The sequence below is a fragment of the Lycorma delicatula genome, chromosome 10 (assembly GCF_047948215.1).
Source record: "Lycorma delicatula isolate Av1 chromosome 10, ASM4794821v1, whole genome shotgun sequence".
Taxonomy (NCBI): domain Eukaryota; kingdom Metazoa; phylum Arthropoda; class Insecta; order Hemiptera; family Fulgoridae; genus Lycorma; species Lycorma delicatula.
This window is the reverse complement of record NC_134464.1, coordinates 6472721-6498122: the sequence shown is the minus strand read 5'-3', so window position 1 is coordinate 6498122 and position 25402 is coordinate 6472721. Positions and strand designations below refer to the sequence as shown.

The 25402-nt window shown below is 30.8% G+C and overlaps 1 protein-coding gene across 3 annotated transcripts; it reads left to right on the top strand.

The window, feature by feature from the left end:
* Positions 1-3296: 3296 nt before the first annotated feature.
* LOC142331816 (uncharacterized) lies at positions 3297-25349 on the top strand. Of its 3 annotated transcripts, none has more exons than XM_075377950.1 (6): positions 3297-3557; positions 8673-8889; positions 11131-11273; positions 19196-19376; positions 21773-22038; positions 24020-25349. In XM_075377950.1, the coding sequence occupies exons 2-6, from the start codon at positions 8797-8799 to the stop codon at positions 25257-25259; spliced, it is 1923 nt and encodes a 640-aa protein (XP_075234065.1). In that variant the 5' UTR covers positions 3297-3557; positions 8673-8796; the 3' UTR covers positions 25260-25349. The 3 variants fall into 3 exon arrangements, with proteins under 3 accessions (XP_075234065.1, XP_075234066.1, XP_075234067.1); XM_075377951.1 differs by having other exon boundaries at positions 3297-3632; XM_075377952.1 differs by lacking the exon at positions 3297-3557 and adding an exon at positions 3641-3765.
* Positions 25350-25402: the final 53 nt, after the last annotated feature.

Below are 25402 nucleotides of genomic sequence, written 5' to 3'. Positions count from 1 at the left end.
AGTTAAACACCTAAATTACTAAATGTAAACAGGAATTCTTTAAAAATAATCTTTTTTCGTACGCCAAGGAGATCCTTTCTAAAGCTGAATTTTAATCGCTTTCAAAATAATTCCGAAACACCGTTAAATAATTTACATAGAAAATTATGTTAATGTTACGGTGAGCAGTATTATAAAGACAAATTCGGGATAATTTTTTTTTTTTTGATCTGACTGACAATTCTTTTAATAACCAACACAAAAATTACACATTTTCTCATATCTAGTGTAAAATACATTCCACATTGTCGCTGAACTACGCGGTGAAAAAATTTTTTCAATTTGCTTACTGTACGTAATTCAGTTTAACTTATATAATTAAAGTAAACAGACTACGCGTACGAGTGTTCAGGAGGCCCATTACAATCTCCTGTAAATCTTAATGTGTATAAAAGAAACTACACATGTTAATATTCAGTAACCACGCGCTATTATATTTTACAAAAATTATACATTTATTTTAAATTTAAATAAATTAAACGTGTTAAACGATCAATAAATATTTCCTACCTTGTTCGGGACATCTGATAACCCGTGAGTATTTTATTCAGATTATTATTATTATTGAATATATGAGTATTATTACTGAAATTGTGTATCGATATGTAGTTTAGCAGTTATGAAATTGTCAATGTTATGAAATTAGCGGTTATGAAAGGTAAAGTCGATAGATGGGTGGAATTTATTGAAGAGTTATATGGAGGAAATGAATTAGAAAATGGTGTTATAGAGGAAGAAGAGGAAGTTGAGGAGGATGAAATGGGAGAAACAATACTGAGATCTGAATTTCTAGCCGAGAGTAAAAAGGATTTAGAAGAAACAATGAACGGCATAGATGAAGTCCTACGCAAGAACTATCGCGTGAAAATAAACAAGAACAAAACAAAAGTAATGAAATGTAGAAGAAATAACAAAGATGGACCACTGAATTTGAAAGTAGGAGGAGAAAAGATTATGGAGGTAGAAGAATTTTGTTATTTGGGAAGTAGAATTACTAAAGATGGACGAAGCAGGAGCGATATAAAATGCCGAATAGCAGAAGCTAAACGAGCCTTCAGTAAGAAATATAATTTGTTTACATCAAAAATGAATTTAAATGTCAGGAAAAGATTTTTGAAAGTGTATGTTTGGAGTGTCGCTTTATATGGAAGTGAAACTTGGACGATCGGAGCATCTGAGAAGAAAATATTAGAAGCTTTTGAAATGCGGTGCTATAGGAGAATGTTAAAAATCAGATGGGTGGATAAAGTGACAAATGAAGAGGTATTGCGGCAAATAGATGAAGAAAGAAACATTTGGAAAAATATAGTTAAAAGAAGAGACAGACTTGTAGGCCACATACTAAGACATCCTGGATAGTCGCTTTAATATTGGAAGGACAGGTAGAAGGAAAAGATTGTGTAGGCAGGCCACGTTTGGAATATGTAAAACAAATTGTTAGGGATGTAGGATGTAGAGGGTATACTGAAATGAAACGACTAGCACTAGAAAGGGAATCTTGGAGAGCTGCTTCAAACCAGTCAAATGACTGAAGACAAAAAAAAGAAGAAATTGTCAAATGTCCACTAACAGTAAAAGTTCACTAAATATTTATTATCGCTATGATAATAAATAATAAATTCAATTCGGTTATCGCCACCTGATCGCGAGAAATCCGTAGATAGTGCTGTTAATATTAAGAGATACAATGAAATTCAGTTTTATTATCCGATTTCCAATACTTTAATTCAGCAGTATCCGTTACACGTTTTATACACCTTTCACTCTCCTGCTTGCTCGTTTTATCGATGGCTTTTAAGAAAAATTTTAAACATCAAATATTTTAAAAGTAGTATTTTCTGACGTTAAGTAAATTTTAATTTGTCCTCAAATTAACTGAATTAGGTCGAGTTCACAACGATAGGGAGGTAATAAAAGCACGGTTTTACCAAGGTTGGATCTTGCCAACTCATCAATTTTATAAACATTAAAATTACTTTTAACAAGCGAAACCCTTTGCGATAATCCGACCTTAGGTTTAACCTCTTCAAAATTATTATTTTTTAACTAAGCCACCGTTTTGATATCATTCTTTTTTCAAGACGGCTGGAATCTTTTCCTTTTTAATAAATGATAATGAGCGTTGTCCAAGTCAATAACCGAATATATCTTCCAGAAGAGGTAATACATTGCAAAACCGTTTCCCAAAAGATGTTTATCTCTTTATGATAGTCTCCTATAGATTTAGGTTAAAAAATCCAGAGACCTCCATTGACAAACCCGGTATCACTGTTGATACGCGTAATTAAGAGACGCCTCTCTTTACCCGATGGAGCCTTATTATCGAAGTTCTGAGTTCAAACTCTTTTTCTTTTTTTCTCTTTAGCCTCCGGAACCGCTGTTAAGTTATTACTTCAGAGGATGCATGAGGATAATATGTATGAATGTAAATGAAGCGGTCTTATACAGTCTCAGGTCAACCGTTTCTGAGATGCGTGGTTAATTAAAACTCAACCGCCAAAGAACACCGGTATTCACGATCTAGGATTCAAATCCGTGTTTACTAGGATTTGAATCTTAGAACACACAACTCAGCAACGATCGACCTGATCTGTACAAGACACACATCATATAATTCCACACATATCATCCGCATCTGTTTGGGACTGGAGAAGGATTGCTTATTGGTCTTTTTCTTTTATTTCCTTCTATTTAGCCTCCGGAACCACCGTCAGGATTGCTTCCGAGCACGAATGAGGATATGTACGAGTGTAGTCTTGTACAGTCTCAAGTCGACCGTTTATGAGGTGTGTAGTTAATTGAAACCCAGCCACCAAAGAACACCGGTATCCACGATCTAGTATTCAAATCTGCATAAAAGTAACTCTACCTTCACTATGATTTGAACCTTATAACACTCGACTTCGAAATCAGCTGATTTGCGAAGACGCGTTCACCACTAGACCAATTTTTCTCTAGTTGAACATATTTCAATGTACACATTAGGAAAATATAATTTGCTTATTGCAATATCGAAGCTGCCAGAGCTTTTACTATTCGAGCTGCTAGAACTCTGAATATTTTTAATAAACTTTATTTTTATGTTTGCGTACAAATTTCATATTTTCTTTTAAAAAATTATTTTATTTCTCTTAATATGTATTTTGTAGCATAAATAAGTTGTAATTTACTGTCTGTTGCAAAAATACATTATATCTTGAATTACGCAAGAAAATAAGTTTTTCGGTATTATTCCTATTCATCAACAATATCTTGATGGCAGTGTGTTTAACATCAAACGTCTTTCTTAATAAATAAACCGATTAGTAACGTTTGCGGTGATGTGTATATCCACTTCTCTATGAAAATGGTTCTTTCAACATTTAAGTAGTATAACTTACAGAAAATAAGGAGAAAATTGTCAATATGTCAAAAATTATATTGTAACCTCACGTCGCCAAGTGAATGCTGTTTTAGTTGAAACAGCTGATTGTATTTATGTCAGTGAACATTCACACCCACATATGGGTATAGGAAAAGTAAGGGTTGAATTTTATCAATATTTTTAAACGATCTATAATTAAATATTACTGCTTAAACAAAGTAAAGCTAAGGTAGGAAATGAAAATGTTTTAAAGTGCTATTCATGAGTTATAAATTTCTGTTTGGACATAAGATTAACTTCATACGTCTTCGATTTTGTGTATAGTCTTAAATATATTATGCATCAAATGTTTTCTTTTTGCAGTTAAGTATTTGTCATCTTCCGCACAGAAATTAAATTCGAGCCTTAAAATCGGATGATTTCCTTATTTTTATTTTAAGATTTGTTTTTAGTTTCGATTGATGTTTACAACAGAGTACAGTTATTTACATTTTAACAACATTCAAGCATAATAAAAAGAACATTTTTCTCCCTCGAAAATTAGAATTAATGTCAATGTTCACATCTAAGATATGCATATGTTTACAATTTTGCTTGTTAAATGAGGTTTATTTTCTAATCCATTTAAATTAGAATGTTAGTACTTTTAAATTGTTTTCGTAGTCCCCGTGGCTTACCTTTCATATTATTTCAGTGGTAAATTGCAGGTAATCTTTTATTAATTTTTTTAATTTGGAATAAGTAATTATTACTAAACCTAATTATTTTTAAAATGTTAAAGTTCAGAATTGTTTGGTAGCTTTTCCTCCCCACTAATTTATAAAAATACACACTCTATTTCGTATTCTGTTAATGTGAATTATATTTATTTGTCATTGTTTTAATTTGTATTGTATTTTTAAATTGCTTTTTACTGAGAGCTGTTAATTAAATTATGTAAACAACATTTTTATTTTTCTTATTGTAATTATTTGTTTTCATATTTTCTATGATTTACTATGATTCTTTGTGGCAAATCCAGGAGTAGTATGATGTATAAGGTAATACTGGTAATTAAATATCAGTGAATTCAAATTTCATTCTGAACTTTTTGTACTTTTGTCTGTAATTTAATGCTGAATTACTAATAACATGTTAAAATAAATATTTATCTCCAATTTACCACATTTCTTTATTATTTTATTCTCATTCTTATCTTATAGAAATGGATACTGATTATTTATCCAATCTTTTTATTTCTATATGGCCTTCAAAAAGTTATTTACTTTATATATATTAGCTTGCCCATTTTATTAGAATATGATTGTTTTCTGTCACATTTGCTATTCTAGATATGTTTATTTATGTAAAACTAGAAATTTGAGAATTTATTTATAAGAAAAAATAAAATAAATACGATAGTAACAAGTTAGAAAAAATTAAATGTATTGATGACATATTTAATTCTGGGCATATACTATTTTGATCAATGGATTGCCTCTCTCAAATCTATGAGGAACTTTCTGTTTGTTCTATCTTGTGCCTCATACTTATCTTTCCTCCCTTTTTCCTTCTAAGATATCCTGAACATATTGTGTGACAATACCAGTATTATATAACATGGCACAACATCAGTGCCATATGTCACATTATTATTAAACGTAGGATAATAGAACTATCCAGAGGCTTGTTTATTACTCAGAGAGTGTACAGAAAGCCAGATTAGTGGATGAGCTGCCTATTAATTAAATTGTAACTTCTTGCTCGTAAAATTAAATTTATATAGATAACTTTATAAATAATGGAGACAATTATTTTGTTTTGTATGTGTACTTGTTTGGGCAGTATAACTTTACAATCCTTCTGTACTAGTCTCCCTGCTGCTCAATAACAGTTTTCCAACATTTTAGAAGATTTACTATTTGATAGGTCATCACAATTTTTGTTTGGTCCTCGATTGTACCAGGTAACTGCTGTACCAACTTGTTTCAGAAAGAAAAAAAAATTGTCCATGCATGGGTTTTTTAGTTTTAGGAACAAATAAAGCAGGTATATGTTTATTACCCCTATTTTATGTAATCAGCAAATTGGTCACTACTACCAAACTGGGGCTTTTGAAATGATTGGTTCACCTCTAAGTAAGGCTGGTTGGTGTTTGTACATTTTTGCATGAAGTCATTGTAATATGCTTCTGTCACTTATTCCACATGGAACTTTATTTGTCATGATGATACCTTGGTCATAAATAGCAAAGATTATTATTTACTTGATATTTGTTTACACTCATCAGCATTATTTTGGGTCATGGCAAGAATGGGTTTTTCCTCTTGTTTGACTATGATTTCAACTCCAGTTCCAAGTCTAACTCATGATTCATCAACAGCACAAATTGAAACAAATGGTTGACCTTTAACCTTTGACTGACAAATATTTATTTCAATAATATTGTAATACCCAGGTGATTCTGCTTCTGTTCTATTACAGTCAATAAATGAACAAACTGTCAAAAGTCTTTTTTCTGCCAATCATTTTTCACAATTCAGAAGGTTAATGTTGCTGGAATCCTGGTAGTTTGTCATATTTTTTCACTTTTCACTTGACTTTTTCAAGAAACTTCAAGACAAGTTTTGCAAGCTTGCTCATCTGCTGATTTTTTTGACCAGGGTTGTTGGTTATGCTTGCTCATCCTTTAAGAAAACAAGTAGCATAATTTTGAATTGAACAGTTATCTGCTCATCCCAAAATTCATCAAAAGTACTCAGAATTTTTGTTATAGTTTTGTCTTGTACAGTTTAAATGTTGATAAAAAATCTTAAATTTAATAACATCACAGTGCGTTTGGAGATGCCATTTCTAATACTTGACGCTTCAAAATAACACATGCTAGAAAAAAAATTGCATGTGAGTTTTATAAACTCACATGGGGGTTTTTGAAAGTAAGACTTACTGAGAAACTTCTTTTGTGAAGTCTAAAAAAATCACTCTTAGCAGTATTAAACTTATTTAATCTACAAGAACTAAATGTGGTTTCAGTTTTGAGATTATATTCGGTACTTGCACAATAACCAGCATGGATATTATTCCTCAAGATATTTTGGTGTTGTGGAGCCACTGGGTCTTCAGAAGAGCATTTTGTAGTCTTGCCTAGAATCTTTATAAAAACAGTCCTGTATGAGTGTAGAACTTTGTTTCAAATGCCAATTATAGTGTAAATTGGTTCCGAATTATATTGCTGTTCTCTTAAGCTCAATTAAAAGTGTCAATTTTTTAACTATGAAATCTAAATATTGATTAAATAATAATATCAATTTATTTAACACTATCAATAGTGTATAATAATTAAGAAATGCTATAAACAGGAAGTGCAAACTGGCGAAAGAAGAGTGGATTAAAGAAAAGTGTTCAGAAGTGGAAAGAGAAATGAACATTGGTAAAATAGACGGAGCATACAGGAAAGTTAAGGAAAATTTTGGGGTACATAAATTAAAATCTAATAATATGTTAAACAAAGATGGTACACCAATATATAATACGAAAGGTAAAGTCGATAGATGGGTGGAATATATTGAAGAGTTATACGGAGGAAATGAATTAGAAAATGGTGTTATAGAGGAAGTTGAGGGGGATGAAATGGGAGAAACAATACTGAGATCTGAATTTAAGAGAGCATTAAAAGATTTAAATGGCAGAAAGGCTCCTGGAATACACGGAATATCTGTAGAATTACTGCGCAGTGCAGGTGAGGAAGCGAGTGATAGATTATACAAATTGGTGTGTAATATTTATGAAAAAGGGGAATTTCTGTCAGACTTCAAAAAAAGTGTTATAGTAATGATACCAAAGAAAGCAGGGGCAGATAAATGTGAAGAATACAGAACAATTAGTTTAACTAGTCATGCATCAAAAATCTTAACTAGAATTCTATACAGAAGAATTGAGAGGAGAGTGAAGGAAGTGTTAGGAGAAGACCAATTTGGTTTCAGGAAAAGTATAGGGACAAGGGAAGCAATTTTAGGCCTCAGATTAATAGTAGAAGGAAGATTAAAGAAAAACAAACCAACATACTTGGCGTTTATAGACATAGAAAAGGCATTCGATAACGTAGACTGGAATAAAATGTTTAGCATTTAAAAAAAATTAGGGTTCAAATACAGAGATAGAAGAACAATTGCTAACCTGTACAGGAACCAAACAGCAACAGTAACAATTGAAGAACATAAGAAAGAAGCCCTAATAAGAAAGGGAGTCCGACAAGGATGTTCCCTATCTCCGTTACTTTTTAATCTTTAGATGGAACTAGCAGTTAATGATGTTAAAGAACAATTTAGATTCAAAGTAATAGTACAAGGTGAAAAGATGAAGATGCTACGATTTGTTGATGATATAGTAATTCTAGCCGAGAGTAAAAAGGATTTAGAAGAAACAATGAACGGCATAGATGAAGTCCTACGCAAGAACTATCGCGTGAAAATAAACAAGAACAAAACAAAAGTAATGAAATGTAGAAGAAATAACAAAGATGGACCACTGAATTTGAAAGTAGGAGGAGAAAAGATTATGGAGGTAGAAGAATTTTGTTATTTGGGAAGCAGAATTACTAAAGATGGACGAAGCAGGAGCGATATAAAATGCCGAATAGCAGAAGCTAAACGAGCCTTCAGTAAGAAATATAATTTGTTTACATCAAAAATGAATTTAAATGTCAGGAAAAGATTTTTGAAAGTGTATGTTTGGAGTGTCGCTTTATATGGAAGTGAAACTTGGACGATCGGAGCATCTGAGAAGAAAAGATTAGAAGCTTTTGAAATGCGGTGCTATAGGAGAATGTTAAAAATCAGATGGGTGGATAAAGTGACAAATGAAGAGGTATTGCGGCAAATAGATGAAGAAAGAAGCATTTGGAAAAATATAGTTAAAAGAAGAGACAGACTTGTAGGCCACATACTAAGACATCCTGGATAGTCGCTTTAATATTGGAAGGACAGGTAGAAGGAAAAGATTGTGTAGGCAGGCCACGTTTGGAATATGTAAAACAAATTGTTAGGGATGTAGGATGTAGAGGGTATACTGAAATGAAACGACTAGCACTAGAAAGGGAATCTTGGAGAGCTGCATCAAACCAGTCAAATGACTGAAGACAAAAAAAAAATAACACTATCAGCAAGTTTCAAAAATATGTGCTGTAATAGTTAAACAAAATTATGTTTATAATAGTTTTAAATCTCATATTATTAGTTAAATTTTCATTCTGATTTAATCAATTTGTTATTTTGCTATTATTTTTTTACAGGAAGAAAATGGTTAAGATATGTTAAGCATTAACAAGAAGTAGTTGGAAGTATGATTTAACTGACTGGCTGTTATGAATTTGTGAAAGTAGTACATGAATATTTCACTAGAGTGCAGAATAGTAGATGCCAGTTCATCAGATTAGTGTGTCTCCTATGGGGGCCAATAATATTAACAACAGTAACATAAATGCAAATGGTGTTAACAGTAAACAACAGGTATAATAGTTTATTTATCTGTTTTATATAATTGCTTTTTCTATTTTTCTGCAGTTTATATTGTACTTTGTAAAATGTAACTTAATTTTCTAATTAAAATTAGACTTTCTAATTAGACTTTTAATCTAATTACACTTTCTAATTAAAATTAGAAAGTGATTCTTATAGTTTTCCTAAAAGTGTTCAATGTCAGCACCTGTAGTCATGCAGCACACTTCAAACCACTTGAGAGTTTGTCCCATACTCTAACCAGCATGTCTGGAGTAATGAAAATGACAGCTGCTTCAATCCAGTGGCTCAAATCCATTAGATCATTTGGTAGCAGAGACAAGATCGGATGACCTTGGAGGCCACCACAAACAAATTCCCTCTGTCATCGGGTCCATGGTGACTGATCTACCATTTGGGGAAAATATCATTCAACCAATTCCATACATAGTTATGCCAGTGAGGAGATGGCACACAATCTTGCAAGATTCTCTAGTTCTTATATTTCAGAAAAGAGCCATGTATGCAGCATGTCCAAATATGCAACTCCTGTTACATTTGCTTCAGAAAAAAAGGGCCTGTAAACCTGCCATTGGGATATTGCACAGGAAAATATAATTTTGAGTTCCTTTCGCATTGTAAGAGTTCATAGAGGTTTTCTGACCCCAGATATTGACATTGAGTAAACGTTTTTTTAGGACTACACAGGAAAGACTTTCTGACACATTCAACATTTTCTTCAGACATCCTTAGTCGTCCCATACTCTTCACTTACACAGACATTTTTTATTTAAAACAGATTATGTCTTCAACAAATGCTATTGTCGCTTGGAAGACCGCAATTAAAGTTTCTACCGAATGCACATTGAACTGTAACTATAGATTTATATTTAGAAAACTGTAAAAATCAGGAGGTTTTCTGTTTCGGATTTGCCATCTTTGCTGGTGGTGCTGCCAATTGTTATGGTAGGGAATCAGTCTGTAGCCATGTGCACTACTAAATTTGTCCTTTTTGTGTTCTTTGATTCAAACCCTAAATCAACACTGTACACCTCATCCAAGAGATATAACAAATTGAAACCTCAATATTGTTTCTTGTACACGCAGTATATAACATTTTATCCTGGGCACTTGCCCAGCAGCTTGTGTTACTTGATGTGTAACTCAAGTTAAAAATAATTCATTTATCGGATACTACCGTGTGTTTTGTTTATTATTATGATTATATTCTAATGTAAATAAATAACAAGAACATTAAAATACAATAAGTTTTTAATTTTCAAAAAATTTATTTTAAAAAGAAATGACAGCTATTTCAGTACACAGAACCTTCCTCAGATGTTATGTACAGAATATGAAGCTTAAAATTATGATACAAAGAAAAAGGTGACTACATAAAATCAAATAGATAAAAATTTACCTCTTTGTATCCTGTACGCAAGATCTGAGGAAGGTAGAATATACCAAAGCAGCTGTCATTTTTTAAATAAATTCTATTAAAATCAAAATAACATATTTTGTTTTCTTTTTCTTTTTGATATATGGATTTTCATCCAGTAAAAGCTTCAGCCATCAATTATTGATAAATAAAGAATTAAAGTAAGCTACACTGTTTCTACGTGATTACAGCTAGTCATGAGCAAGAGTTGATATTGTTTATTTATATGTCATACATACTAATGAAAAATCAAATTTTTGTGTTTTTAGTAATAAAGGTTATTTGTTTTATAATACCAGAATGTTCTTAGTTATCATTTATTATATTGTATAATAGAAAAAGTCAATAATGGAGGGTTGTACATTAAACGTCCTTTTTTTTTTTTAATTTCACTAAATTGAATAGAAGTGTTTTATTATAATATGTGTGATTAATTTATGACAAAAGCTTGAAGCTTGTAAATAGAAATATAAAATGGAAGTTTTGTAGCAATATTTATTATTAAAACTGATAGAGAGGAAACGGAGGAGTGCTAATTAAGGAGGATTTGCAGATTGCAGTAAATTAATAATGACTTAATTTCTTTGTTATATTAAAAGGCTTTAAATCTTTAGTCATTAATGGCTTCTAGTTTATACTTCAAATTATTCTGTTACACTATTATTTTTTTGTAAGGGGAAAAAATATTAAAGTATTATTATATACGTTATTAAAACAACTGCGGAGAACTATGAAAGTTAAAAAGCAGAATTGGCTCTTGAGTAAATACAATTCTTCAGTGTTTTGTCAAATTTCTTTTTATTTTTGTTATTCAGAACCGTAATAGTGGTATCAATAGTAGTGCTGTAACTAGTATTCCTGCTGTCATATCATGCAGTGGTACCACTGGTATAGGAGAAGGAGGAGGTTATGATTCTCAAACATCTAGTTTGTCATCAAATGGCTATGACATTTGCAGGTAAAGTAATTAATTTTACTAAACTGATTTTTAGACATGATGTTATTCCATTCTAAGGAGTGAATAGGCTGTAACAATATTATAAAATCTACATACAGTAAAAGGTATATTTAAAAATTATTTCATCCTAGCTTGTTAATCAAAAGTAATTTTTCTCCTTAATTTTAGCTCCTTCAGAGTATGTTCATCGTGACTCAATTTACCTGTCCTAGTTGTTATCTACTATATCTTCTTCTTTTGTCTCATGAGTTTGTAAGTTGTGGTTCATTTAAGACATATTATCAGCTTGAGAGGTAATAAAAAAATCACAGGAGTCATATCTGGTGAGTGTTGATCGCTTGTCAAATGTGGGGAGCACATGTTTAATTAAAAATTTCCTGAAATAGGTGCAAGGAATGAAGGTGTGCCTTAGTCATGATGGATTTTCAGTTTTGTGATTTACTGACGCCTGACTTACAACAAACACCACCATAAACATTATAGACCGATTGAAATAACTCATTTAGAAGAAAAAATAATTGTTACCTGGATTTTTATAAGTGGAAATGGTAAATAAACGTAAAAAAATAAATGCGTGAGCGGGGATGGTGGAGAGTTGATTTGGGGGGCTGAAAAGGAGTGAAAAATGGTATTATTGTGATTTCTGGTGAAAGTTGATGTCAAAAAAATACATACCTAATACAAAAGTTGTAGATCATGCAAAAATCTACAACTTTTGTAGTCACTTTTTAACATAACCTCAAAATTTCAAAGAAAAATGCGAAAAATCTTTTTTGTTTTTTATTTTTCATTTTCACAAAAATAATTTAATTTTCACAAAACTTGGTGAAAGTATATCTTTCTGCATCTTAAATAACCAACATTTTTTTAGATAAAACATCAAGAAGTTTCTGAGATCATTTCATTTTTTCTGGTCCGAAATACTTTTTTTTAAAAAAAATTCTACTTAGAAAAATTATATACAGAATTCTGCTGGTCTTCATTTTTTTTAGTTTTGACATAATTTTTGCTAAAATAAAAAATCTATAATCACAATTCAAAAACGTGCTTAAAAATAAAAAAAAAATTAAAAATGAATTTTTCAGTAATTCTTGATTTGTTTAAACTTAAAAAAAATTAAAAAACTGATTACACCATTCAGTTGTATGGACAAAATACAAAAGAAACTTTTATTTTGATTAGTGTATTATTTTTTTTTTTAATTTTGATGATTTAATAGATTTATAAGTGATTTTTTAAATTAAATTATTATTAAATTAAATATTCTTAATAAATTTTTGTTAATTATTCAAATTAAATTATTATTTTATTTTATTTATTTTTTTTCAAAATTTTTACAATGGATATTTACAGTGTTAAATAATATTAGGCCATTCTTTTTGGCAACTTTTTAACTTGATCTTCATTGTCTGATTCTTCATTAGACTGGGTTTCTTCCTGATTTTCAAATGTTTCCTCGATATCACTAAATTCCTTGGGTAATTGGCAAAGACTTTTTTCGGCAAATACTAGGCTGCTCGATTTCATGTGAAATGTCTTCGGAATCACTGAAATCTTCCAAAATCTTGTCAATGTTTGAACAGTTGTCAAAACCATGACATTTTGTACATCGCAGTCCATGTTTTCAACACCCGCATGTATTGGCTTCACAACTGGTTTTGCAGCTGCAAGAGATTGTTTTTAATAATTCTTCAGGCATGACTGAGACTTCTGTAAAGCGAGGCGTGAGTATTTTGGAATTATTTGCAATTACTTCTTTCCAGCTCCACTTAGTTTTGGATTTTTTTTTTTATTTCGAAGCCACATTTGGAGCTGAAAGTATGTTCTATAGGAGTGTTGTGTAGATGCTCCAACAGTTGGTGGTAATTTTTCTAATTTAAAAGTAGACTTTGCGGTTAATACTTTGTATTGCTAAAATCTCAAATCATCTAGAGATAATTTATCATTTATTTGTTAGTTTGTAAATAGATGAAATTAATTTACAACCATTTCGAGCAATGATTTTGGCTCTGCATTAGTCTGATAAAAAGGCTTTACCAACTCGGTTAACTTGGGAGTTTTAATCGGTGAATTCAATGTTGTTTTTTCGTTTGCCTGCAAAAGCAGATGTTGTGTCACAGCCGGTAAAACAATGTAAAAACCAACAATAGACCGATAATCTTCATACTTAAAACTATTTGACAAATACACTGAGTTACTTACATTGCCTGCATCTGGCTTGAGAAAGTAAAGTGTTGCATTAGTCTAATTTAATTGATTTTATAGAACTAAAAGATCAATATCTTGGCCAACAACAATGACAGTTTTTTTTATATTCAGCGACTCCTGTTGCTGCATTTATAACCTTAATTTTTTCGGCAATTTTTATTGCTGTGTTAATAATTAATGAATCTGCATCTTCTTCTGCTTGTTTAATTGTATATCCTTCAAATCTAAATGCTTTTGACAACTCTTTTATTAATTCATTCTTATTTTTATCATTTCTCTTGTAAAAATGTTGTTTTTGTGTGCGGTTCAATATTAAAAAAAGGTACTCTCAAAGAATTTTTTTGCCATAAGTTTTTGTTGAAGATACAGTTTAATTTTCATTATCAGCCACATAGTCCGAATAACCTTCATATACTACTCAACTATTGTCTACATAATGATTGTGTACAAAAGACAACTATTTTCTGGTGATCACTTGAACGTTATCATTTTTTTGACAAACAACTTTGTGCAACAGAAATCCACCATCAATAACATGTACTACATTTTCGGTAGTTGGTAAAGCTTCAATGCTAGTGAACTGATGAAACAGTGATTTAACATTTTTTTCTGAAGCTGTTTTCTGTAAAAACCGATAGTGGAAACGGAGCTGCACACCCACATGCCTCTCTTGTTTAGATCCTTCGATACACAAAATTATTCAACTTAGATGATTATAGCAATACTGTACAAAAATAAAGTTTCAGGTCAAACAATGAAACATAGTTTCTTTTGTATTTTTTCCGTACAATTGAATGGTTTAATCAATTTTTGATTTTTTTTTTTAAATTTAATAAATTATCAATAATTACTGAAAAATTCAGTAATTAATTATTTTATAATTACTTAACTTTTGTGAGAGGTTCTAGTAATATCTTTGAGGTTTATGGCTTTATTTTTCCTAGGACCAGAACTATGTTATCGGACAGTTCCTCTCTTATTAGAAGCATACACAAGATGCAATGGTTTGAGAAAGGTGTATTAGTTAAAATTAATCTTCCACAATGTGCTAACAATACAAATTCAACTATACTATTGTCTGGGGATATCTAATAATTCATACATTTAATTTCACACAATTAATACTGATATTGTTAAATGTTAATTTATAAATAGATACATCAGCTGCTATATCTGACATGTTAATAAACAACATGTTTGTGTAGTACAATATTTACTTAATTTCTTATGTTGGTTAATGAATGGCTGTATGTGTTTATATGCGTACATGTGTGTGTGTGTGTGGTCATATACAAGTCAAAGAAGTAATAAATGCATACATGCACATGAATTATGTAAATAAAAGTATTTATTAATGATACACATAAAAACATTTGTTATATAATTCATTGAAAGAAATTGTGCTGTAAATTGATTTAGATTTTAAGAAACTTAATTTAAATATTATCAGTACATTTGATAAATTAGTGTAAAATGTTAATCACTAAGAACTATGTATATTTGGCTTTTAGATCTAGTTTTTTGAACAATTGTTTAGGTATAATTTGTGGTTTTTTTTTCTACTCTTATCAATGTTATAATAAAGTAAAAGTATTTAAATGTTATATGTAATGTCATGATTAACCTGTATAGGTTATATGATTAACCTAAACAGGTTAATCATGACATAACTGATTCTGTAATCATAGTTCTGTACAGAACTATACAATGTGTCATGAAAGAAAATGCTTGTGTTAAATTATACTTACAGAAACAATTGAGATTAATCTCAATTAAAATTTATTTTCATTGTTATTGTGTGTTGTAATCCAAAAAAAACTGAAGGGATTAGAGAAAATTATGCATTGAAAAATTCATTATTTTTCTTTGATATAATTTCAATCCAGCAATTGCGATTCCCTCCGGAAAAGGGGGTGCATTGCTGCCTCCAAAAACTAGGGCCCCGTTGTGGCGTATTCCTGCTAGCCTATGGAAGCGCTAGCACCGAAAGGACTTCAGCGGACTGTCTGAAGGGGAATTACGTCGGGGACACAGGTTTTAAAAGCCTAGCCTCCCGCGGTCGGACCCAGAAAGGGGTTTGAGAATGCTGGTCCAAACAGATATGGAATGCTAATCATAAATCTGTCCATAAAATATAACAAAACTTGAAACTTAGACCCGTCATTAAAATAAACCCTTAAAAACGCTCGATTACAGAATCATACAGCAGCAAGGGATACTGTCCAGGCTCTGCGATTCAAAGGGAGAATTTGTGAAACTCCTGCCACTTTTGCATTTCATAATTTCAACTTTATGAACTTTGTTGACTTTATTAAAAAAAAAAAAAAATTGTGCCTAAATATAAAATTAAATCTGTAGTTAAAAGTATTTAAACATTTTTCTCTAAGAGTTGTTTTCAGTATAGTGACCGATTTAAAAAAAGTGCTATTTTTGGTTCCAGTGAAGGTAGTACTTTTGTTTACACTGTACCATTTGTTTTATCAACAATATTACTGTATTCACATGCGTTCAGAATTTTAGTAAACAATGTGATGGAAAAAGTGTTGTAAGGAAATATAAGAATTTCTACTAAAACTACTGTAAATTTGGCCATCTGTTAGAAAAAAATATTCAGTTCATATTAATGTGGAATATTTAGAAACTTGTTTCACTATTAGTATTGTAAGGTGGAATAAAGATTCCATATTTTTCTTAGAAATGTTTATGATTAATATATATAATCGATATGCAAATGATAATATGTTTTCCACTAAAAAAATTTACCAATTTGTGTGTGGATTCATTATTTAACAACAAAAATATGCCGACTGTTGGAATAAAAGCTCCTACTGTTGGAATTGTATTCTTTTGTCTTTTCACTTTAATTTTCAAAATACTTCAAGATTGATAAATCTCAGAGATATATTTTTTCTGCATTCTTCTTTTAAGACCAATATATATAATTGTGAGCTTAAAAAAAAATTTCATTAACTTGATTGTATACTTCTTTCTTTCAAGTAGATAAAAATTCAAAGTGGAGCTTTCTGGTAATCATTAACTATAATTTTTTGTCTGTACTTTATAAATATCTTCATAAAAATATGTGGATAACATGATATTGTTTAAGCCAGTACTCAGTAATGTGGTCGTTCAGAAAGTTCTCAGGTCAAGAGTTCTCAGAGATTCTTTTTTCTGATGTAGTACCTCTCAATTGAATGCATTTAGTTCAATGACTTTAAAACTTTTAAATGCCCTCATTATACTGGGATTTGCCAACTCTGAAAAATAAGCAGTTGTCTTAGCGACCTCATCATCTGAAGCAAGTCTTCATCTAATGAGCCATTTCTTTAAGTTTAGGAAGAGGAAGTAATCACTGGGAGTCAAATCCAGTAAATTCAGCACTCTGAAGCATAGGTCATGGAATTTTGCAGCATCAATCCAAAGTGTGTGTGCAACTGCACTATCATGATAAAAGAACACTTTGTTTTTGGCCAGATGTGAATATTTAGCTTGAATATCATCCTTCAATCAATCCAGTAGTAAAGCGCAATACACCCAGTGATTGCCCTATCTTTTTGCTGTTAGTCTTGTGTGCACGCACCACAAGAATCCCAAAAAAAATCAGAGCCATAATTTCTCTTGCTGAACCGTATTGCTTTTTCTGGCAAATTTTCACCTCCTCACATACCTGTTTGAACTGGCATGTAATGGTGACTCCATGTTTCATAAAATGTCAAAAAAACTCGGCAAAATTACATTTATTTAAAAAGTGTTCAGCTATATGCATTTTCAGTCGACCATTAACAAAGACTGTATCTATCAAGCAGAAAGCTTTTTCATACCCAAAATATAATGGACACCATCTTTCAAGATGTTTACAATGTCTGCAAGCTTGCTTACTTTCAGTTATGATCATATAATATGGCACTGGATTTTTGTGACAATTTTTTTTGTTGTAGTGGCATCCTAAGCATTCATCTTGAATGGATGTACAGTCGTGTTTAAATTCAACAGCCCATATTTTTCCATTGAAAATGAAGTGGAAGAATCCTTTAAAGTAGAATGTAACTTTTTTTATGCGTGTTAGTATTAAATCTTAAAAAAATATTTACAACAGCTTGAATTTCAATTTTATACATTTTCCAGAAAATCTTGAGACTTCTTTGCTTTACTCAATCGCCACAGAGAGCAATAAATGCCCCCAACTGAAACTCGCAGCATGCCATCTAAAGCAGTGTTTCTCAATATGAGGGTTTGATCCCATGGGAGTCACGGTGATATGAACGGGGGCGGGGGTCGTGCAAAACTAGCTTTACACGTAAACAAAAATGAAATGATTTTATGAAAAAAAATTTATTATAAACATTTTACTTACATTTATAAGTATACATGTAAAGAAAATAAATTAATGAGGTGGTTGCGTTTGTTTTTCATTTAAAAGTTTCTCCTTACTTGGATCTAGAAACTCACAACAGCAAGTTGTTTTCAAATGAGAAAAGACTATTCCTATATTGTTTTTAGCGCAACCATAGACAAAAAACTCTTTTCACAGAGATACGGACTTGATAGTAAACAATACACTGTGGCTTTCCATCTAATGAAGTAAACTATAATTTAAATAAGTGTCATTTAAATTATGGCTCTCCGATGAAAGCGTGAAATTATCAAAATGAATTTGACACTTAGAAACAAAACATCCTGATCATAAAAGCAAGCCCTTGGAATTTTTAAAAAGAAAATTACATACTTTGAGAAATCAACAAGCTTCTATTTGTAAATTAAGCCATACTGATAAAGTATTGTAAGTTACGGTAGGTGGTTATGGTTGGAACTTGTAAATCACTCATGTTTGTACACTTCATACGTGCATGTATGAAGCTAAGTAGTTTTAACTAAGTTTCATTTGGCTGGGGGAGTCGCAAAATATTCATTATTAATTTTCTTTTTTTACTTTTTGGGGGTTGTGTAGCTAAAAAGGTTGCGAATCACTGATCTAAAGAATCATTCTTGACAAATATCATAGACATTTGGTCATACTTGCATCATCTCTATTTATAACTTTGCGAATGACCCACTATATGATTAATACAAACCATATAATATATAAGAATGATGACATTTATTTACTTAAGCTGAAGAACTTGAATTGTAAAAAAATTTAAAAAAATGATCTCTGTGCCTAAAATCAGGGATATGAAGTACTTTTCCCATAATGCTCTCTTTATCTTTTACTATACTAAAAAAAAACCAAAAAAACCGCAGTATATCTATTATAATCCAGCTCCTCATTTCTGCTTGGACAGTTTAAGAGATTGCAATTGTTAATTAGGAAATGCCAGTGTTCTGCCAACCAATTCCTTTTTAAACATTAAAAAAAATTCATCAGAAAAGCAAGAACATGGTTGGATGGTTTGTTTTAAAACTAATTTAATTGATTATTTTAAAGAGACTTTTTTTGAAACTTTGGTATTATTTCAGCAGTTTTGGTTTTTATCGCCCCCCAAAAAAAGAAAAAAAAGCAGTACGTTTCTGATAAAAAGACCTATAACATTAAAATAGTGAAGCGGGGTGTAAAATATATTTTTAATACATTTATAAATATAAATTATAATGCCATTTTTTACACAGAATTTTTCTGAATGTGTGAACACACTAATCACATGTAAATTTTATATTTACAGTTTTCGATGCAGTCGTCATTGTAGAAAATCTATTTACTAATTTTATGTTTCTAGGATATGTCATTGTGAGGGTGACAGTGATGTACCGCTTATTGCTCCTTGCTACTGTGCAGGATCATTGAGATATGTACACCAAGTTTGTTTGCAGCAATGGATAAAATCAAGTAACATACGACGTTGTGAATTATGTAAATTTCAATTCATAATGCAGTCAAAAACAAAACCATTTAGCGAGGTTAGAGTTTTATTATTATATTTTTATAATTTACTTTTCATTACTTATTTACTTTAAGTCTATCTTACAATATTGTGTAATGCTAGCGGTTGCCTAAAATGATTTGGGAGGGGCAGCAGACTTGTGGAAATAGGTAAAAAACTCATTTGAAGTGTTTTTAAAAAAGACAGCAGTTAGGATCAGTCCTTCCACAGTTATAGACAAATACATATTTAAGTGTAGAAGACTAGCTATAAAAACATCATGAAACAACAGAGGGTCAATCCGTTTGAAGTGACCCCAAGGGTGGTTGACTGACCAATTTAAAAAAAAATTGAAACTTACTCACTGATTCCTACAAGTCTCAAGACCTTTAAAATATTGGTTTTTTTATTTTTTATTTAAGCAGTTTACCTGTGGCGGTCATTTTTATTATGGTGCACACCTACTTTTGGGATTGTAATGGTTTACGGTCCTGGAAGGATGAAACAAGCAATTTATTCATATTTTCTCAAGGTAAAAGATCGGTCTAGCGGTTTATTTACCTATCTCTCTTCTTTCTATGAGAAAATTACCAGTAAAATTGAACATGTAAAACTGTGAAATTTCACTTACGGTAATTTTTTTCAAGAGGCAGGAATGGCATGCACAGTTTGTATTATTTTTGTATATGTAAGTATATGTTAGTAGTTTTACCATAAATAATATTAACGGTTATATATTTACCTCTAAATTTTTATGAATTTTTGAAAACTAATCTTTTTAAAAATTCAAATTTTGGCTTGAAATAACTCTGATGGAGCTGGTGATAAAAATCTCAAATCTGCACAACTTAGTGTTTTTGTAGATGTTTATGGCAAATAAAAAAGTTTATTGTGTATTGTACTAATAAAAAAGTTAGAGCCTATAACTTCTCAAAGATCATGAAAAACCTGTTAAAAGCGATACTATTTTGACTCGCTAAATAATTGCTCCAATGAAGTTTGTTGTCTTCTTGGCACTTTAATATATTTATATTTATTACTATAGTTGTTATAGACTTGTTTGAATCATTCAACTACAGTGTTCATATTATAACAGGCGCTTGAAGTCATTTCCAGTCATCAGGAAAATTCATATTGCAACATGCTCATTTACGCTTGTCGCATCATTTAGCTTTGCAGTTACAGACTGCAAATTTCAAATTTTACAATCAAAAAATTTCAAGCTGTGTTTGGAAGTGTTTATTAAATAAATAAGTTTTACTTAATATATTTGCAAATTTTAAAATCAGTGAAATTTTTACATTTAAAAATGGAAGAACAATGTTCCATAGCAATTTATGTGAATGAAGAGTGTCATAAAACAGTGTATGGTACAAAAATTTGTGATTTTAGTAATGAAAAGCAACAACTTATTTTTTTACGTGTTAATTCAGACGTCACTAGTGTTTGTAGATGCCATGAAAAAAGGTTTTGTAAAAATTCAGTTACCTGTACGTACGATTCTGTTGTGACCCTTTGATAATTCATAAAAAAAACGACGAATAACATTAGAGCAAGCTTTTAAAGAACACATTTTTCCAAATTTAAATTTAGTTCCTGGTAAGTCTCTTTTTGTTAACTGTCTCTAAAGTATTTTTTCTCAGTAGAACAAAGAACTATATGAACGTGAAGACCAAGAGCAATCATTACATTGCCCCACATCACAATATTGAACAATTGGACGCTGCTTGTAGCACTTCGGATGTATCACTTCCATCAAAATTGAAAAAATTAAGCACGGATCAAAGGCCATGAGGATTAAAATTTTAAATAAATAAATAAAATTTGTAAATTTTTTTAAAAATAAAACAATATAAAAATAAAAATGAATTCTTAAAAAAATTCACAAATTCTGGAAAGAATTTACCAAGAAAGTTGGTAAGTTTCAATTTTTTTTTAAATCGGTCAAGCAACCAGCTTATGGTTTTTTGGAACACTTCAAATGGACTGACCCCCAGGACGAAATCGACTACTGGAATGCATTATTTTATTGAAACAATAAGTCAATATTTGAAATTATCTGAATTGCCGCTTTAATTAATGCAAGTTAAAAATAATGATGGAATTTATAGTTAAAATCATAGCTGGTACTATGATTTTCACATTATCAGTTTTATCACAATATGCATGATAAGTCATATAAAATAATTGTTTAATTTTGAATTTGAGCTTTATTAATTAAAAGAAAGTAGTTTTTACATTGTAATGAAAAAACCTGCTTTTTTGGGCTTAGTAAAGTTGCATTTACTCGTTTGACCTAGCATATTCAGCTCTAAATTAAGTATAATATTTTGGTTTAGTGAAATTAAAACTTTACACTTATTTATGATCATTACCTATACTATTTTATTTATGTCCACATATTTCAGATAATCTATTTTGTTGTTTTTACAGTGGGAACATCTTGAAATGTCTGGATTTGAACGACGAAAACTATTCTGTGCGGTAATGTTCCACGCAGTTGCATTAATATGTGTCGTCTGGTCGCTTTATGTTTTAATTGATCGTACAGCTGAAGAGATACAGAAGGGTATACTAGAATGGCCTTTCTGGACTAAATTAATTGTTGTTACTGTTGGATTTACTGGTGGTGTTGTATTTATGTACATACAATGTAAAGCATATCTTCAGATCTGTCAGCGATGGAAGGCGTTCAACAGGTTATTAAAAAATACTAAATATTAATTAATAATAGGTCTAAAGTAGGGAGCCTTTTGCACATGAGATAGCATTAGTATCACAAATCTGAGGGTATGTGAGTCGCAGTGGGTCAGGCTGAACATCATTTGATAGCTGACAGTTCAAGCTAGTTGATCTGCAAAAAGTGTTGAAATTTTTATACTCAGATGCAAGGTATTACATTGTGAATACGAGTGAACTTTCTGCAAAACTGCATTACATTTAACAATTTTATTTTGATAAAGGCACAAATGCTGCGCATGTTCTTAAAAAAAATTTAGTTATCAAAATCAACAGCCAAAAGATGGTTCAGTTGCTTTCATTCTGGAAATTTCAATTTCCAAAATGCTACTCGCAGTGGGCGACCAATCACAGAAAAAGTGAATGATATTCTGACAAAAGTTGAGGAAGATTGGCATGTAAGCAGTCATGACATCGCCAATGACCTAAACATTTATCACGAAACTGTTAAACAAATTGGAGAAAGCTGGCTACAAAAAGAACTCAACATATGGGTGCTACATAATCAGACTCAGAAAAATTTAATTGATCAAATTGCTATCTGCGAATCTACTGAATCGTAATGAAATCATGCCATTTCTGAAGCAGTTGATCACGAATGATGTAAAGTACATAACAGTCTGCGAAAAAGATAGCGGTCGAAGCTCCATAGTCTGTGGCAAAGCCCACACTGAAGCTGAGGAAGATTATGCTGTGCATTTGGTTAGATTGAAAGAGCATTGTGCATCATAAGCTGCTGCCACCCTACAAAATGATAGACTCAGACCTTAACTGTCAACAATTAGCATGATTGCAACTAGCAGTTCAAAAGAAACGGCCTAAACTGGCCAACAGAAAGTGTATCGTATACCATGCTGACAATGCCAAACCACATATATGTTTTAACAACCCGTTAGGAATTGAGAGAACTTGACTGGGAGGTTTTAATGCATCAACTACATAGCCTGGACTGACACTGTCAGACTTTAATTTGTTTCGGTCTCTGCAGAACTCCCTGAATGGTATTAAGTTAGTTTCAAAAGAGGCCTGTAAAAACGAGTCACAAATTTGTGACCAGAAACCACAGAAGCTCTATAGTGATGGAATTATATGGTGTTGCCAGAAAAATGGCAGGTGATAAAAAAAAAAAAAATTGTGCATATGTGGTCTCATAATATTATTTTCCAGTAACAATAAATGTGCTCTTAATTTTGGCCTCTAAAGAGTAAATACTTTTTAGACAACCTAATATTAGTTGGCAATGTAGTTGTTAATTATAAACAATTTTTTAATGGTAGTTTGCAATACTGTTGTTTTTTGTCCAAATCATTAAAAAGCTATAAGTCTTTAGAATGAACGAACTTAAAATCACGCTTAATTATTTAAAGGCAACCTAAAATTTGTTTAAAATGCATTAATCTTATAGTGTAGAGTATATTTTATCTTTTTATCCAATAAAATTTTATCACAAAATTAATTGGAAATTGATTTTTTTGTCTTGATTATTACCGAACCGGCCATCAGAAATCTAGAAAACTGGTTAACACTTCTAATATTGTATGAAGGCTAATTGAAGAAATATTTTGATTTTTGTTACTTGTTACTTCGATTCTGTTATTGTTATAATTTGAGCCTAAAAGATTATTTTGATCGATATTGTTTTTACTTCTTAGGTTTTAAAACAAACTTTCCAGTATAGAAATTAATAAAAATATGTTTATATTAGCCTGTTTAGGCATAATTGTAATTGCCTATCTTACGATAGAAGATAGAAGTTTGAATGCTACTAATCATTGTGTTTGCTATTGTTACATATAATATAATATGTGGAGCATAGCAGATGTGTTGTGGCATTAGTCAATAATAATTTACTTATTATTATTATTGACATAATTTATAAACATACTTATGTTTATAAATACTTGTATATTTATAAATTAAGTATTGTTTTATTTGTTTTAGAGTTATCTATGTTCAAAATGCACCAGAAAAACCGAGCTTATCACCTTTACACAGTTCTGAACGATTACATAACCATAAAGTTGTGGCTATTCATTCATCACTGCCGACTGCAGGTGTTAGTAGTGCTGATAATAATCGTTTAACAATAGAACCATCGAGTAGTGAATTTAAACCATACCAAGATGGTGTACGAGAAAGCAGTCATAGTTGTGGTGATCGTAACACTGAAAGAGATGAAACTAGCATCGATCTTAAAGGTATAAGAAATTTGCATATATTTTTTAATGATGAAAACAGAATACATGTACAAAAAGACAAAAGTCCATCTTGTAAAATAGATTGTTTAGAAGATGGTGATATTATTAATAACAGTAATGAATATAACAGTGTCGTTAATACTATTAATAACAACAGTAATAATGGATGTAATAATGGACAACTATGTCCATCGGATAATCACGGTAGTATGTCATGGCATATTAAAATTGGTAAAACTACTTCTTCTTCTTCAGATAGATCAGATAATATCGACAGAAATGTCGATATGAAATTACCAGATTTAAATCAGATGCCAGATGAAAATATTATTCCCAGAAATAACAATTCATCAAATAACTTAGAATCACCCGTTCTTAAATTACAAATAAAAAAAGCTGAAATTGTTATAAAATTTGGACAAAAAGCTCCCTCATCATCAGCTTCATCATCTAATTCTGTTGTACAAGCGCAAACATCATCAGCATTAAGTAATGTAACACTTAATGATACATCAATTGTTACAAGCGATGAGAACATAGTTAAACCGGTTTCTTATGAAGAAAACAATCAATCTTCAGTAAATATTAAATTCGATAATAGAGAAACTGATAATAGTGATCCTATTGTAATCGATCTAGTCCAAAATCAACCAAATACAATGACAATGATGGAACAACATGCGGAAAATAACAGTTCGTCATCATCATCTAATCCTGTACAAATTAGGTTGGATTTCGGTCGTAAAGAAATTAATCCTAATGAATCGACACGTAGTAATAATTCTTCAGAAATTACACTTAATGAAGATTCAGTGAAGTTATTAACATCATCTTCATACAGTAATAGGCCATTAAGTGATAGACCATATTGTTCCAGAACAATGAATAATAACACTAATAATGAAAAAAACGGTTCAAAATCTGAACCAGGATCCGGTTGTCAATCACCACTACTAAAAAGTAGAAAAGATCATAACAAATAGTAATCTGTATATTCATTGTATTGCTTAGTATGTAAGATGCTTAAAAAAATAACCAGTGAAATTAAAAAAAAAATATTAAAAAATTAAGAACTCAATTTTTTTTGTGAAAAATGCCTGGAGAATCATAGTACAAAAATATCAGT